The sequence below is a fragment of the Silurus meridionalis genome, chromosome 4, assembly GCF_014805685.1.
Source record: "Silurus meridionalis isolate SWU-2019-XX chromosome 4, ASM1480568v1, whole genome shotgun sequence".
In the NCBI taxonomy this organism is placed as follows: domain Eukaryota; kingdom Metazoa; phylum Chordata; class Actinopteri; order Siluriformes; family Siluridae; genus Silurus; species Silurus meridionalis.
The window spans coordinates 23,865,781-23,883,316 of NC_060887.1; the positions used below are offsets into that span (position 1 = coordinate 23,865,781).

At 34.6% G+C, this 17,536-nt stretch overlaps 1 protein-coding gene across 1 annotated transcript; it reads right to left on the reverse strand.

Annotated features, from left to right (window-relative positions):
- Positions 1–232: 232 nt before the first annotated feature.
- On the reverse strand, positions 233–16,647 carry sh3d21 (SH3 domain containing 21). Its single transcript, XM_046846238.1, has 17 exons — positions 16,378–16,647; positions 15,236–15,393; positions 15,100–15,157; positions 14,706–14,818; positions 14,088–14,178; positions 13,916–13,962; positions 13,795–13,837; positions 13,299–13,393; positions 12,914–13,012; positions 12,498–12,543; positions 7,061–7,123; positions 6,622–6,745; positions 4,621–4,780; positions 3,607–3,690; positions 2,854–2,963; positions 2,673–2,736; positions 233–1,786 (listed from the first exon to the last, which is right to left on the reverse strand). Exons 1-17 carry the CDS (start codon positions 16,379–16,381, stop codon positions 1,754–1,756), a joined length of 1,392 nt encoding a protein of 463 aa, XP_046702194.1. The 5' UTR covers positions 16,382–16,647; the 3' UTR covers positions 233–1,753.
- Positions 16,648–17,536: the final 889 nt, after the last annotated feature.

The window sequence follows — 17,536 nt, forward strand, 5'->3', positions numbered from 1 at the left end:
TATTAAATAGTAAAAGACACTAAAAAGTGTCTTCACTTTAGTGGAATAAAAGTGTCATATAATACACATGTTCCTGGTCCAAGTCTCCAGTTAAACATACTTAACATAGGTAGAAGCATTGTTCTGGAAAATCTAAATTAAAATGACAAGTATCTGATTATAAAAATATCACAAATTGTGCCATGCACAAATCAACTATACAATTAAGTAAAAAAAAAAAAAGGAAAGAATGTTGTACATGCATGACTTGTTTATTCCATCACCAAGTTTAACAGCAAAGCTCTAGTGTCACAGTACAAATCCTGAGAAAACACTGCAGCTTTTGCCAAAGTATGCAGATGTACACAGTTAAATTGACAACTCATTTCAAAGTGAGGCAAGACAAGAAACAGGCATGAATGTAACACTGGATCAGCCAGCATGTAATAATAACATTTAAACATCAGTGTTTTTTTGTTTTTTATGCCAAGTATGTCTAAGCAATTATAAAGTACCTCATTATTCTGTAGCACATTATTACATACCAATACAAGCTGTCTTACTTTGATTTGTTTTGGTGTTTTTTAGAGAAATACAATGATGTAACATCTACCACTTAGGAAACCACAGAACTAAAAACTGGTGAGACTTAACCACAAGGTTTCCCAAAACTGGCATAAATTATGAATCAGTAACTATAAACTTGTGCATTAATAACCCATAAGTAATGTATGGAAATAAGCAAAGCAATTAGCCACATTTGTATTTTGTTTAAATAAAATAAAGATTTGAGCCCAACTAAATGTACTGTTATCTAAATTGTTTTTACAAGAAATAGTGAAAAAATATGATCAGGTTCCATTCTGATACTGGTGTAATAAAATTAAGAAAAAGGGTTTAGATCTATTATTTTATGTGTTTAGAGCCACACATTTGCAGCTAATTTATTATAAGTTAACTCAAAAAATTTTGTAACCTCTTATTTGTATTATTTGTAGCGTGATTTGCCTTGGTTTAATTTTTTTTTGTACAGCACAAAAGCCTGCTATTTTATAAGTCTACAGGGGTATGTAGACTTTCTATTTCCAGTGTAAGTATGACCTACATTGAAGTGTAACTATTAAATTAAAGTATAAATATTAGTGACCTTTTAGAGTCACTTCTGTATTTGTGTCTCTTACATAGTTTAAACTGTAAATAATGTTTACTGCTTGGTATATCATTTTTAAAAGAAGGACTTATTACAGGTGTTACATCATTTGTAAATTTAGTTTTATTGTGTAATAATGCTGACACTATTCATAAATAATAACTAATGTGCTAAACCCTGTTAGATAAAACCTTGTAGCATTACCCAATGATTCAAAAAAGATAATATCTGTACCAGAGAAAATGCAAGTAATTATCCATAGATGTGATATCTCATAAAATAATAATTTAAAATATGGGCTTTACATATAATATATAAAAAAAATAGAACATTATGATTTTTTGGAAACCATAGCATGAAGACTAGGAGCACACAGAGTACAATAAAAAGCTGTGCACACAAAACAAAATACATGCACAATTAAGTTCTCCCTCTAGTATATGCGTTATATACACGATATAAAGGTTGAATCAGTAACTGCTGCGAGGTCTGATGTGTGCATCTCCAGGTCATTCTGTGTTGTCTCTTTACTCATACTGTGTGTCATGAAATCCTGATTCAGAATTCCACTGAGAGCAGCACTCCATGTAAAAATCTCAATGTCAAATGTTCACTGTGTTAGGGTTACTTCTGTTTCTTCAGCACTTGTACCTCATCCTGCAAACAGTGGTTTGTTTTAAAACTGATCATCAGATACAATTATCACAGATACATCCATAAAGATTTCTAACCCGGCCATTAGGGTTGCACAAGCCAGTGCACTCTTAGTGGAAAAACGGGGGGGGTTGCGTTAGGAAGGGCATCCAGCGTAAAACGTGGCAAATCAAATATGCGGATCACGAATCAGAATTTTATACTGGATTGGTCGAGACCCGGGTTACCAACGACCGCCACAGATATCATTAGCCAACAGGGTAACATGGAAATTGGCCAACTTTTGGCTGAATTAGGAGAAGGAGAGGAGGAAATTTGGTTTGAAAGAGGCACATGTAGAGGACAGAGTAGTATGGAGACATATGATCCGCTGTAGCGACTCCTGATGGGAGCAGCCGAAAGAAGAAGAAGAAGACACCTATAAAGATTTCCCTAAACGTTTGTTGTATGGTTACTGATTCTTTCAGTTAATTACTTTTTTACTTTTAGGCTAGGGTAAACAGCGATGTAATTGTGTATATAAAATATGGAAATTTGAACTTTAGTTGAAATGTTCAAAGGAAATATTTATATTTGACATTATATAAATTTTAGAAACACTTTATTCTAAACACATATGCAAAGAGTAAAGATAATGGTGTTTTTGAAATTTATAGAAATATAAATTCTGAAAAGCTGTTACTACATACTACATACTTATATACTCATACAGTATATTATACTGCATATACATTAAAAAAGCTTTAGTGCCCTCTACACTTAAATTACCATGGAAACAAAAGATGAATGTTTTTTTTTTTTATAAATATTGTATTAACAACAGAATTACAAAATGGAATATTGCTGTGAAACATCTATTATATTTAAACAAATCCAGGCCTCAACTTACCTGTAGTTTCATTCGTTTGCTTCTTTCCTCATTAAGCTCGTCTCTAAGCTCTTTTATGTCTGTCCTGTTTTCAGAATTTAGATTTATATCATGATTATTAAATATGTACTATATTCTCCAGTGTGGCATTACAATACTAAAATCCTGTGGTTGTTTATGCTAGTTTATATGTGATACTTACTCATGTCGGGTTTTAAACAGTTCCATTTCCATGTGCAGTTCTTTAAGTTCAGCAATAACCTTCTCCAGTGTTGGTTTCTCCTCCTGGATTTCTGCTGGTTTTGTCTCTGTCTGAGATTTAGATAGAGTGGGATGCTGAGGTGTGAAAACAGCAGACATTTTGTTGTTTTCTAATAAATTATTTCTTGAGGTCTGCATGACACACGTTTTAGTTTTTTGTTTGGTAAATAAATAAACGTGAAACAGAAATATCTGGCCTAGTTAATAACAGCACAATGTCATTAACAATGCCAGATATTTCTGTTTCACGTTTATTTATTTATCAGGCTGTAATTAAACTTTTATATTGTTACAGCCTTAATAATAAAAACAAGCAAACAAAAAACTAAAACGTGTGTCTTGCAGACCTCAAGAAATCATTTATTCAGAGGCATTCACACTGTGGAAACGAATTGCCATATGAATGGTAGATCGCAAGTGACAGTCTCAGACCTGCCGACCATTATGCATTTTGCATAAGTGCTTTATATTTTAACATCTGTGTATTCTGGAACATATACAACATATCCAAAGGAGCTGTTGTTGTAATCTATTTAATCTTCAATATTAACTGGAACCTTTTGGTGGCCCTGGGCAATATCTCATATTTCACACTGGTAATTCTTTGCCCCATGAACACTGTGTATTGTATCAAGGTAAATAAATAAAGTTTTGAGTTCAGTAAAAAGTTTGTATCAAAATTCTGATTCCAGACCTTCGGAGGAATTGAATGATTTTTGTCAGCCCCATTTGTTTGTGTTGATGATGATGTCTCATTTGGGTTGGTGTCACCAGATGCCTTAAAAAAAATTAAAGAAAAAGAAATAAATCATATTTCAACAAGCTTTACATTTGTAATCACAAACCTGTGATAAGGCACTGCCCATTATAAAAAAAAATCAACATTTAAAATCATTGCTGCATATTCAATCTTGTTTTATTCCTCATGTTTAGTAGTGTGCAGACCTAATATTTATCTAACGCGAGGCAGTCGGTAGATTTACAAATGAGATCAGCACCTATATATCTTTTTAAAATAATATGTCAGATGGTCATATTATCGTGTCGTGTGGGCCACAAGTGTAACTTAATTTTACACGCAAAGTTTAACAATTACATTTTGTTTTAAAGATTAAAGTATAATTTTTTTTCAAATTATAATGTAACAAATAAAAGTATATTTTGAAATATCTCTGTACTCTTTAGACAAATAGAGCTTTGACAAAACCAATCACAGAACATAGGTGCAACATCAGAAACCTGATTAATCCATTTGCTGGTTACAATGACAATTTCATTCAAATCTTACAAACATTTAACAATTCATTCTTGGGCTATTACACTAACAAGAAACCATGATGGATGCACAGACACACAGAACACAACCGAAAAATATAAAAACAAATAATCTGATCAGAATTTTATTATAAATAACTAAGAAATCTCTCTTTCCAAATTAGATTTAAATGTGCTCACGTATGAAATTTCATTAAAACATAACAAAAAAATATATTATTAATTATTAAAAGTCATCAAATAATTATTATTTTTTTCTGTAGGCAAACATTCTCATATATCAAGTAAAAGTAAAATATAAATAACACAAAGCTCTCCTGAGTGCAAAGTGTGTTGATCTGAATTATTGAACTGACCCTAACATGCCTGAATCAGAGGCAGGCTCATTCAATGCAAGTAAAAAACTGTTTTAATGTATAAAAGAAAAACTTACAAGTGTGTTTGATGGTGGTCTCCTCTGTGGAGGTTTGGCCCTGTTGGCTGTGGGATGGCTGAGTTTAGTAGAAGACACATCGACTCCATCAAACTGGTCGGAATCTTTAGGCTTACTTTCTGTGGGTTTTGTTGAGACAGGAGGGTGTTCATCACTCGGCCTGAAAATATAGAAAAAAGAAATGGCATTTGGCTGAAGTATTATAAATAAACTGTGTTGAAGTGGATGTTGCCCACATGCTTTGACCCACCTGCCCACATTGTGTGTTAGTAATGTTGTAGGTATACACAAAGTGGTAAAACTGGGCACACCAGAACACCAGAACATTTTTTCTTTTCTTGACCTACGGTCTGTTGTTTCTGTCTGTTCCATTAATCTTTCTGTACATCCAATAATGAAGTTAAAATCAAGCTCAACCAACCTAGAGCTACCAGCTCCTTCTAGATCCTTTTTTAAATTGTTCCGATTTAAAAGTATTCCTATAGCATAGTGCTGTTCTGGATCCAGATTGGTAAGAAATAGTTGAGCATTCTATAAGAGATTTTACAATCGATCTATCTGTAATTCAAATCGCAGGTTTAGAATAATGCACTTATTCCACTGTACTATTGTTTCTATAGTTACAAATTAATTTAAATGGACTTGTAATGCAGACAATCTACACAATCTGATTTTATTAATAAATGAATAAACAAAAATGCAATTTGATACTGAAAATCATATACTTTTGATATATGATTTGATTTGAGTGGAAGAATTTGTTTACTGAACAGTCATGATCTGAGTCTTAGGAAGTTTCAGTGCTTTGTTATAGTTAGTGAGCTGGAATATACAGACCCTAAATTTTTTCCATTTACCAGCCCCTATGTTTCTTATCATATAAAAACTACCAGCTAATGAGGATAAAGTTTAAAATGTGCTTCCTTCAGCACATATTAAGCCAGCCAAACACATCTTTGCAAATTGGTCCATGCTGCGTTGCAAAGCATCATAAATAGTGTTCTTCGGACCAAAGCATCATAACATGATGAACACACTATTTACTATCTACTTTCTTCTACATAGATCCGTTCACAGATGCTCATATTACATATGAGCACATATCCAGCTGGTTTCCTGTTTCCAGCACAGGAAGCAAGCTGCTTAGACCTGTTTATTTGCAAATTCATCTAGTTTCTTTTAAACATTTATTTTTTCTGTGGGCCCATATTGCGCCGCTTAGCAGCTTTAATACGATTTAATTTAAATCAAGGAACTTAAAATAAATCAAGAAATGTTAGAAGATTGACATATTGACTAGTTTATATGTATAACATTTTAAAAAGGAAATGTGTGGCTTTATGGAAGCTTAAAGACCCTATAGATTATTATAAGTTTTTCTTTCTTTTTTTTTCTCGTAATCACTACGTAATTTTTTTGTGATGTCAGCAGTTGTTTTATTGTGAACCTGACATAACACAAAAGCTGCTTTCTAAAAATATAAATTTATTACAAGAAACTCATGCAAGCTGGCATTAAGTTAAAAAAACAGAGTTATTGTAGAGGCGAACAAATTGGGTGCCAGTTTTAAATGTATAAGAATATTTATGCAAGTTATTAGATCTCGTTTATTTTTAGATGACCCTTTTTGAACATTTAAATTGTTATTAGATTAAAGTTGATTATATGCATTTGTTAGTGATGGGTTGTCAGACAGAGGGGTATGCTCGTTTTCAGCATCCATGATGCTATGGGAAGCTTTTGCTGCCTCCATAATACACATAATAATGTGTTGCTTTATTGAGTATACAGAAAAAGCAAATAGTGATCATGAAATAAACAGCTTTGTTAAAGATAAAATGTTAAAAGCATAATTTTAAATTATAAAAAGGAAGAATAAATATTGTAATTCTAGAGTTGTAGTTTATTAAAGTATTTCCTTTTAGGGCTTCCATAAGATTCTATTGGAAAGAGGAAATCTATGTTAATATTACTATAACTTTGTTACATATGTTGACTTACTTTGATGTAATCTTCTGTGTTTGTGGTTTGTTATTAACTGGTGGTGGTGGGTTTTTGAATAAACCAGGCAGCTTTATTTTACCAGGAACATCACTTCTTAGGTCTTTGGCTTCTGACTTGTCATCTGCAGACAGAAATAAATGATGTGATTATTTTTAAGAAAAATCAAACAACAGATCCTATGGCAAAAGGTTTGTGTGAATCGCATTATATTATATTATATTTTCTCTTTTGCTTACTTATTCAGGAGTGTATATCATTCTATTTCTCTTAGTGTATGTGCATCTTTAACAGATTTATACATTTGCAAACAATATCAATAGCAGTAAAGGCTTTATAGGCAATGCATAGAAGATTAGACAAGGCTTTATCACCACGGTTTGCTTTAATTAGAATGATCAAAGCAAGCATACATTTATTCTAAGACAAGTTCTCTTACCTTTGGTTTCTGTCTTTGTATTTAATTCAGTGCTGCGGTTATCCATTAGGGAAGCTTGATTTACTATAACACCAAAAGATAATTGTTAGTGTTTAAAAATGTAGTTTATAAATTGTAAATCAGCGAGATTATTACAAGAGGTCTCCAAATAGCATGGGAATGTCAGAGTGCCTGACTGAGGAAGTGGCCAACTATTTCCTGTGTATGTTCAAATTAACCCCTTAAAGTCTAAGCTTAAGATTTACTTATTAATTTTCCATCTTATAAGCATAACTGCTATTAAGTACTCAGTAACTACAGTTAAATCATAATGAAATGTATGTTGTTACAAGGACAGTAGTGATCACAGAACCTATTTGTGTGTCCTGTTAAATGGATGAATGTGGTTTGAAGAAATAGCCTGTGAAATGACAAATTATTTGTAGTAGTTTGACGATAGATAAACAGTAAAATAATATTTTCTGTTTGATTGAATTCAATATTTTCCTTAAATACTATAGAAATATCATTGATATTGTGATTTGTGGTGAGAGTAGGGAGCAGGTTGAGAAGACCCTGGTGAGGTGGAGGTACGTGCTGAAGAGAAGGCGAATGAAAGTCAGTAGGAGTAAGCAGAGCACATGTGAATGAGAGGAAGGGCTGTGGAGTGATGCGGTTGCAGGGAGAAGAGGTGGAGAAGGTGGAGGAGATCAGGTACCTGGGGTCAACAGAGCAAAGTAATGGAGAGTGTGTTAGAATAGTGAAGAAAATTGTGCAGGCAGGGTGAAGTGGGTGGACAAGAGTGGCAGGAGTGATTTGTGATAGAAGGGTATCTGCAAGACTGAAAGGGAAAGTTTATAGTACTGTGGTGAGACCTGTGATGTTGTGTGGTTTACAGACAGTGGTATTGACTAAAAGACAGGAGGTGGAGCTGGAGGTAGCAGAGCTAAAGATGCTGAGATTTTCATTGGGAGTGACGAAGATGGACAGGATTAGAAATGAGTTTATTAAAGGGACCGGGATATAGGACGTTTTGGAGACAAGGTATGGGAGGCGCGATGGAGATGGTTTAGACATGTGCAGAGGAGGGACATGAATGATGAGTATGGAGCTAGAGACTTGCACGCAGGAGTACCGTGGGACCCATCGCAAACGAGTGCGGCGCGGGACAAGATTTAATGGGTGATTGTGTGTGCAGGTTGCAGGAAAATAAAATCATTCATGGGACTCCTGCCAAAATGGTCTTAAAAATATATATTTTTTTAAATAAATTGCTAAAAACAGATAAACTGTTATGTAATTTTCTGTTTCTTTTTAATTCATATTTAAAAGGGATTCAAGTGAAACTAAAAAGCAGAGTAGCGGGAATAAGCAGTCAGTGCATTGAAAATGTACTTGTACATTTCACATGCGGGCTTTTGCATAGAGGAGTGGGACAAATCTTCAATATTGTGGGCCTGTCCCGTGCAGATCTCTATATGGAGCCGCCAGGCAGGAGGGAAAAAGGAAGGCCTATGGATGTTTATGGATGTGGTGATGGAAGACATGCAGGTAGTTGGTTAGAAAGAAGCAGATGTAGACGACAGGGTAGTATGAAGACGGACACTGCGGTGACCCCTAATGGGAGCAGCCGAAAGAAGACGACGAAATGCAATTTTCTTACAAAAATAAAAGACTTTAGATGTAAATTTACTCTAGTTACTTAATTACTATGTGATGCTTGCCACAATCATTTATTATCTAAAAAGTAATTTAGTCACACTTAAAGCTGTAATTATTAGTACTTCTAATAATTTTTCACTAATAATTCCTTGCTCTGTGTGGTTAAGAATAAGTTTGACAGTCAGCATGAATTTTGGCTGCTGAAGATTAGATTTATTGTTATACTAATATAAGTAGACCACCAATATATTAACATTTAAAGGTACAGGACATAAATCAATCAAATTACACCACCTTGCAATATCGAGAACGTTGCATTATTTTAATAGTGTACATGCTATTGCTATTTTAGTTAAATAAAGAGTTATACAAGACAGAAATTAAGTCCATTAACAAAAAGTCTAGACAATAATTTTGTAGAATCAGTTTTCTAAAGAAGGCAGGTTAATTTGACTTATCTACCGAAAATCAAAGATTAAAACAGATTTACGAGCAGAGTGCACACACCTTCCATTTCTGTGTGTTCTGAAGTTTTAACCAAGTTACATTAAAGTAGTAAGAGCTAGGCACTGAAATTAAAATAGAGAAATACTATACTCTAAATCAGACTGTACATACCCTCTCAAAGAAATGTAAGTCTTGGTTCCAGCATCTGCTCTGACATTTTAAACATGACGATGTTTGTATATGCTTCCTACTTCTCCCCTATGCTCAGATGATATTACCTCAGAGAGACCTATAACTTCCTGTCAGTGTGGGAGGTTTAGCGATCCTGTGGGTCTGTGATCTACTTCAAAAGAGATAAGATTTGTTCAGAACGCAGGAAACACTGGTTTCTTTACATCTGCCTTGTTCCAGAAATAATTGCAAATAGTGAATATTTTAAGGATTTCAAATATAGTTCAATGTAGACTAATTGTTCATCATGCATGAATGTTTTCATTTCCTGATTTTGAAAAAGTAAAAAGTAACAAGTAAAGACAACTTTAAAAGTCACAGGTGTCCTTAGCGATTTCTGTAAGCTAATCGGCTAAAAAAACCACTTCCTGCACGTCAGCTACCGATGAACATTTCACATCCTTTTTCTGACAAACTGCCAGCCAAACAACTGTGTCAGGTGTTTAAAGACATATTAGATTACACTTAATATTGGCTTGTTTCGTAAAGAGTGCAAAATTGATATTTGTGCTGAAGGTGTTGTAAAGAGCATTAGTATAAATATGCATATTTATTTATATATATATATATATATATATATATATATATATATATATATATATATATATATATATATATATACACAGTGTTGGGCAGTAACGCGTTACTTTTGACAGTAACTAATACTGTAACACGTTACTTTTTAAAATAAAGTAACTTCGTTACCGTTACCGTATGGTGAGTTACCCGTTACTTTTTTAAATGAATGAATTTGGGCTGAAGTGTAGAATACAGTCTAACCTGCTTACAGCAGTGTCACATTGTAGGATTGGTGGATGAACCACTGTAAACACGAAGAAGACGCACTGTGGGCGTGTGTCCGTTTATTCAGGTCTGTGCGGCAGTAATGGCGAGTCAAGGCGAGACCAAGACGAGTTTCTCAAAGTGGAAATATGCTCATTATTTCACTTTAGTTGAGTATAAAAACAAAAGCTTTTAAGTCAAATGTAAGCTGTGTCTTTCTGGTTTGAAGCTCGTATCTACTGCGATAAACAGCAACTCCAATCTGTCGAAGCTCCTTCAGAATCTCCATGCCTGAGGAGCTAGAAGCTAGAAGCTAACCCAGTGTTCTGTTTACATTGTTGATAGTTTTCATACCTCAGCTGTGAAAGGAACATGTTTAAGAGCTCAACACAACAGCAGAAGCCACTTTAGTTTTTGATTGTGAATATATTATTCAGCTTGTTTTGTTACTTATTTCAGAAATCCTTGCGATATATTCAGTTTGTGCTGGTCTGACTTTAATAAAATAATGTTCAAAAATTACTTTGTGTTTAAGTCAGTTTTGTGTTTGTAAATCACAATGCATAAAAGGGCATTAATGGGAACATTAAAGAAGGTTCTTTAAAAAAGTAACTAAAAAGTTACTTTTAACAGTAACGCATTACTTTTTGGTGTAAGTAATCAACAAAGTAACGGAGTTACTTTTTGAATGAAGTAACGAGTAACTGTAACTAGTTACTATTTTTTAGTAACGAGCACAACACTGTATATATACAGTGGAACCGGCTTATCTCAACCTCAGTTACCTCGACAACCCTATTAAGTCGACGTTTTTGAAGTGGAACCGCCAAATTCTCGCTTTGTCTTAGCATTTTTTAATCAGTTATGTCGACTTTTTTTATGTCGCCAAACCCTGATATCTCGAGCACAAGGGGGGAAAAATTTGCCATTTAACTTGTTATGTCGATGCAGCCGCAGAAGAACTCGCGAAAGTGGCGGAAAAATCAAGCCTTACAGATGCTACAGGTGTTGTATTGTATACTGGTGAATCTCTGCTGTTAGTTAGTGCACATATGCCTTTTGTTGTTGGATGTTATGCGATGAAGGGGAGGCGAAAGTAGAAGCGCGGCGCTGAACAGCACACGGGAAAACGTGGGATGAGCAGCAAAAGCATAGAATAAACAACGGCAGGATCAGGGGAATCCGGGATGTGCTTTGGGAAGAAAAGAGCAGCCGTTGAGAGAGTGCCGGTGGGAAGGCACGTACCGGGATACGCATGCGCGATCACAACGACTGCCGTGAACCAACATATACCAACAATAACGGACGGTGAGAGTGTGGAAGTTTAAATAGGAGCTGGTGATGAGCGATAAACGAACACCATATGTGCGCGATTGAAGCCGGGAGCTTCAGAGAAAGCGGCCGAGAAAGCACCAGCGTGGCAGGTGGATTCCTGACAGTTAACAAACATGTACTGTATGTATTTTTATAGCATGCCTTCATCAAACAAATTGCGGCAATGCTGTTGTGTAAAAAAAAAACTCCAAAACACGTGCATGCACATTCCCATTTATTAACGCACATCACGTACATAAAGAAATTTCAAGCACGTTAATATATTGCCGCCATATTGATTTTCGTTTATCTCGATCATTGGTTATCTCAATGCTTTTTGGCAACCCCCTAAGACATCGACATAACCAGGTTCCACTGTATATATATATATATATATATATATATATATATATATATATATATATATAGATAGATAGATAGATAGATAGATAGTCATATGTGCGCCTGTTATTACAGGACATTCTTAACAATGTGTTAAAGATTTAGATGTAGATAAGCTTTAAGTCAATAAATCATAAATTACATGTTAATAGTTTTTACACTTATTTTAGATTAGGTTTATTTGTGTTAGGGCCATAAAAATTTACACAAGCAAAGAAAAGATAATTGTTTGAATGGATAGATATTTTCAGTATAGCCTAGGGGTCTGTCTGACTATAAATAAACCTGGAATTATGACTTACCCCACAAACCAACAACAAATGAATGAGTGAATATAAGTGATGATCAGTTTTAGATTGTTCTAATTTGATGTGGAAATTAATTTTGCAGCTACATTGACATCTGATCCAATCACGTTATTTGCAGTCGCTTTACCATTAACATGTCTTAGACCAGTAAAAACCTAAACCATTTCCCAACCCTGTAAAGTCCTTTTGTTACTTGACACACAACTCAACATAATACAGTGTTCAAGATCATTTCTATATTAAAGAAAAAATACTCCATGATTACAAGAGCTCCTAGCGCAGCAAATTTAACATTTTAGCAGTTGACTTACCCGGTTGCTTTACTGTTTCACGTCGCAATGGTGGTTGACTTTTTTCCTAACAAGGGAAATACAAAAAAAATAGATTTAAAAACTATATTGGTGTAATGCTATTTCCATAGTGGAAACATGCTGCTGCCAGCTTCTGCTTTCTTTAAAACAGCTGTCTCTGATTCATTTCAATCAAACATTTCCATTAAACAAAAAATAACAGGAAGAAAATGCACTCACAGAAAGTCCACAGTGAAGTTAACCGTGGGAACATAAACAAATGGCATCCTATCTTTTTCTTGAATTAAAATGTAATCTATAAATAAGATAGTTTAAAAACTGATCTAAACACAAAGTTTGGTTAAAGACCCATAAGCAATTATTTTAATACACTCCCACTCCCCGACACTAGCGTGAGAACTTCTCCACCCACTTACTTGGAGAGTTTCCATTGGGATTATCATGACAAAGTTGTCAGGGAAGAAGCCTCTTCTCCCATTCAGTTCACCTTCCCACCAACCCTCATCCTCACAGGCCTTCAGCATAGAGGAAGAGAATAAAAAAACAAAACTCAAACAGACTAACTATGTCTATATGAAGTACAACTTAATAAAGAAATAGTCTGTTGTCAATACTAATAATGTTTATAAGAAAACAAACAAATGTTAATCAACGTTGAATGTCTTAGTAACACTAATCAAAAGTTACATCACATAAGTCAGTGGTTTCTTTTTCTCATGAAAGGCGGGCAATAATGTGAAAACATCTGTCACACAAGCAACACAATATTGTAATCAGTTAAATCTAGCCCAGACGTCATACCTTGTTGATGATGGCGACAATGTCTCCTTTCTTTAGTTCTAGTTCATCCTCAGAATTAGCTGTGTAGTCAAACATGACTTGGCAACATTCTTTTACTGCCGGACAATGAAAACAGGAATGTCTGGTGTGTCAAGCTGGTAAACATTTTGACACCAAAATAATTGCTTAAACATATGGCGTGTTAGACATTAGAAGCTGGAGGTTTGGCTGCAAACATAATGCAATGCATGCTTTTGGACTGGATAATGACTCAACATGATTTAGAACTGGTTTATGACAACCAAGTTCTAAATGTGGTGTTTTGTTGGTTCACCCAATTGGTATGCAGAAATCTAAGAAGGTACCACCCAACAGCTTCCAGAAAACACCTATGCTCACATTACAATACAGACATATTTTTTAATGATTTAATGATTAAGTCATCAGAACAGGCCCAGCAGAATTACATAAAATCTAAAATTGGCTGGAATTTCGTATAGATGCCTGATTTACTTACCATTTGTCTTTTTACGTATGCTTGCTCTCTGCTGTTGTGCTCCCTGTAAAGAAATAGACAGATCAGTTAAACTTGTTTCAGTACCACAATTTCTTCTTAACAGTGCTACAATGTGCTTTACCTCTTTAATGAAGATGGCCTCAGAGAGTTTAGCTCTGCTCTTCACATCTGCATATCATAAAAAAAATGTTTAGGGAGGCATTTGTTTTATCTTACATTTTGTTATTGAATTTGATTGAAATATATTATAAATTATGGCATGATGTATATAATGTCAAAAACAATAACCAAACCTTTTGGACAGACAAAAATTTCTTTCACAAAGTTTGTTGGAAAAGCTCCTATTTTTCCACCCTTTTTCCCCATCCACCATCCATCTTCAATCTGTGGGCAGATTCATGAGCAAAATTTATGCCATAGTTACAAACTCTGAGGCTAACTTTGTTATAACATCCCTTAACTGTTCAAGCAAATCTCAACGTGTAAACATGTTAATGGTGCTACGGTGGGTAATAATGACACCAATCCTGTACTAAGAATACAGACTTTCTTCAGGTTCTCCAGTTTCCTCACACCTCATGAAAACAGTTGTAGGTGCTAGTGCTAGTAGCAGTAGTAGTAATAGTAGTAGTAGTAGTAGTAATGGTAGGTGGAATGGCACTAGGTATAAATCCATGTGTACGGGTGTGTATGCATTGTTCCCTATGATGGACTGCAATCCTATCTAGTGGTGAATTCCTGCCTCAAGCCTTTAATGACCCAAATCCAGATAAAGTGTTTATTGTATATTGAATAGAATGCGTATGCTAATTTGAAGAGCAGATATTAAGTGACATGATTGCATGCAATCCCATTGTTAATTTTTGTAATAGAAAGACGGCAAGGTACAAAGTAATCTAAAGAATTACTACCTCTCTGATGATCTCTATGGTCTCCCCAACAACTAGCTCGAGCTCGTCTTTGTGCTGTGGTGTGTAAGCAAATGTCACTTCACATTTTCTGCACTGCTCCTTCATCATCTTTGCTGGAATGATAAATAACAGACAATAGTATACCCCAACAGAAAGACTAATGCCTTGTAAAGGAAATTGGAAAATTTTGATGTCACAAGAGATTTTTATGCTTTATTTATAGAACTGTTTGTGCACTGAAAAGTAACGCTTATTTGGCTGTTGTGATAGGATGTGGTCAAAGTGAAACTTGAGTTTTGCTTTTCATGCTGTCAGGGCATACAGTGTTTCGACCTATTAAATACTTAAATGTTTTGTTCTCGCTACACAGGAAAAGATATTTAAAAGTACATACTATTTCTAAGGCTTCGTGGTTCCCTCTTACTGTCTCCTTTCAGGTTACTAGGCACCTCCTGTGTTACCAGAAATTGCATGTTATTAAAGTAATGATTTTAAAAGAATCTGTGAACATAAAAAAATATAGATTAGACCTTGACAAAGTTAGCAGGGAAGATGCCTTTCTGTCCACGGAGCTCTCCTTCCAGCCAGCCTTCCTCACTGGACACGGTCACATTCTTTAAAACATCACCTGCCCGCACTGTTAGCTCATCCCCCATCGTTCCCTCAAAGTCTAACAGAACCAGTACCTCTAGTATAGACAAAGGCATAGAGAATTTATCAGTAGTATATCAGTAGGTAGAGGGACTGATAATGTAAGTTTGCATGCGGCTAAAGCTCATTTTGATGCCAAACGCTGTGCTTTTTGTGCTTATTAGTTTATGCTTCAGTCCTAAATATAGAAAAACAGGATTTTCGTCTGTAAGCTGCACATTAATGCATTAAATAACATTATCTTTTAATCCAAGGTCTGTCTCGAATGAGTAGTTGGTTTAGCCTGCATAGCAATGTGTTTCAACAGGCCAGAAGGTATGTGGTATGTGAATCAAGGTGGAGTTTCGCTCTGGTCTTGACTGCACGAGCTACACAGCTGGTTTCAGCTTTAATATAGCAAGTGTCTAATCTGCTACCATTGTCTCAATTGTCATATTTTTTTTTAATCCAGTATGTTACAACAAATACAAAGTACTTTTTTTCGTTTTACATCTATATGACAGAATCGAAAAGTTCTCACTTGAAAGGATTTATTTTTTTAATCAAAGACTACAGACAGTGTTTTTACATTTAAGATATGGTGACAATAGGAATACTACTGAAATAGGTTTATACAAACAGCTAGAGATTCTGAGTACTTGTACAAAAAAATAATAAATCACTCAAATTTATATTATTGGTAAGAAAAATATGAAATTACGTTCCAAAATGTAAAAAAAAAATCACATTTTAATGTTCAAGGCAGTTAAATGTATTTTATTAAATGTTTACAAATAACACATTGATCCGTTCTGTCCTAAAAATGTTGGTACAAATTACAAATTCATTCCTAAAATCTGCCTCGTCATTCTTAGTATCTAGGAACTGTCGGAAAATGGTCACAAAATGTATTTACTTTACTGACCCACTGTTATTTCAAGGGAGAAAAAATATACTTTACTACTAAACTATATTAGTTTCTATCCAAACACAAGCAGAACCTGTTTTTCAATCATTCCAGTCATTAAGTGCAGCGACTTACCCATTGCAGCGAATGTTTGGTCAGTCCACTAGTTTAGTGACAGTAGACTCTGAAACTAGCAGAACTTTGTGTTGTCAAATTGCTAAAGCCAATAACACACGGTACACAAAACACAGCTAAGGCAGCTTCGGTCCTCCTTTCTTTAGTCAAATATTAACACTAAGACTGTCTTTGTAGCTAGTCATGACAAGCTAGAAGACATGATTGTGTATGTGTATAAGCAAAGTGTGTGTGTGTGTGTGTGTGTGTGTGTGTGTGAGTGAGTGAGAGAGAGAGAGAGAGAGAGAGAGAGAGAGGAAAAAGAAACAGGTGAAACAGGTTTCTGTCGGAATGAGTGTCAAGTAAAGGAAGAGAAAGGAAGGAAGGAGTAGTTTAATCATGATACATTAAGTCTATCAATGCTTTGACATTAGAATATTTAGGTCTGTGTCAATATCACTAAGTATATATCAAGAACATTCCCAGTTTTGCTGGATTGAATCTAAGAACTGGCATTGCATTTCAGTGTAACATCAACACTGTGTTGTGTGAACAACAAGATCTTAAACATTAAAATTGGAAAACAGCAGCATGACAAACAAAACTGTTGTTTTGGTATATAACACAACAATATGTAGATATAATTACAACAAAATATATTTTAATTATTAATCTACTTTAGGCAACAAACAATATGTAAAAGATTGAATCAGAGTTCGCACTACTGATATAACTGTGTTTACTGAATATTATCTTTTTGTTATGCAACATTTCGACACTACCTAAGTAAACATATAGCTGAGAAAGCTGCATTGTTCTGTACTTGGTGTAACTCCTATCTATCAGTACTTTGTACCATGTTGAAACCCTCGGGGAGTTCTACGCAGGTTGCTTTACACAGCAGGTCTACGTATTAACGTTGGATTTGTAACTTTTACTGCAGATTTATATGCTGAACTTTGAGAGGTTAAATCTGCTTACATGAATTTTGTCCAAACTTTTGTATAAACAGGCCTACATTGTATATTTCTATCATCATGCAATATAGAATGTATAATCTTTATTCTGATATTCTGTATGATAACATCTATGAAATGTACTAAATCTCAACAATTCATCATTTGGTTAATGGCATGTCATTATCCTTTGAGATATTTATTTTAAAAAATTTATACTAAAG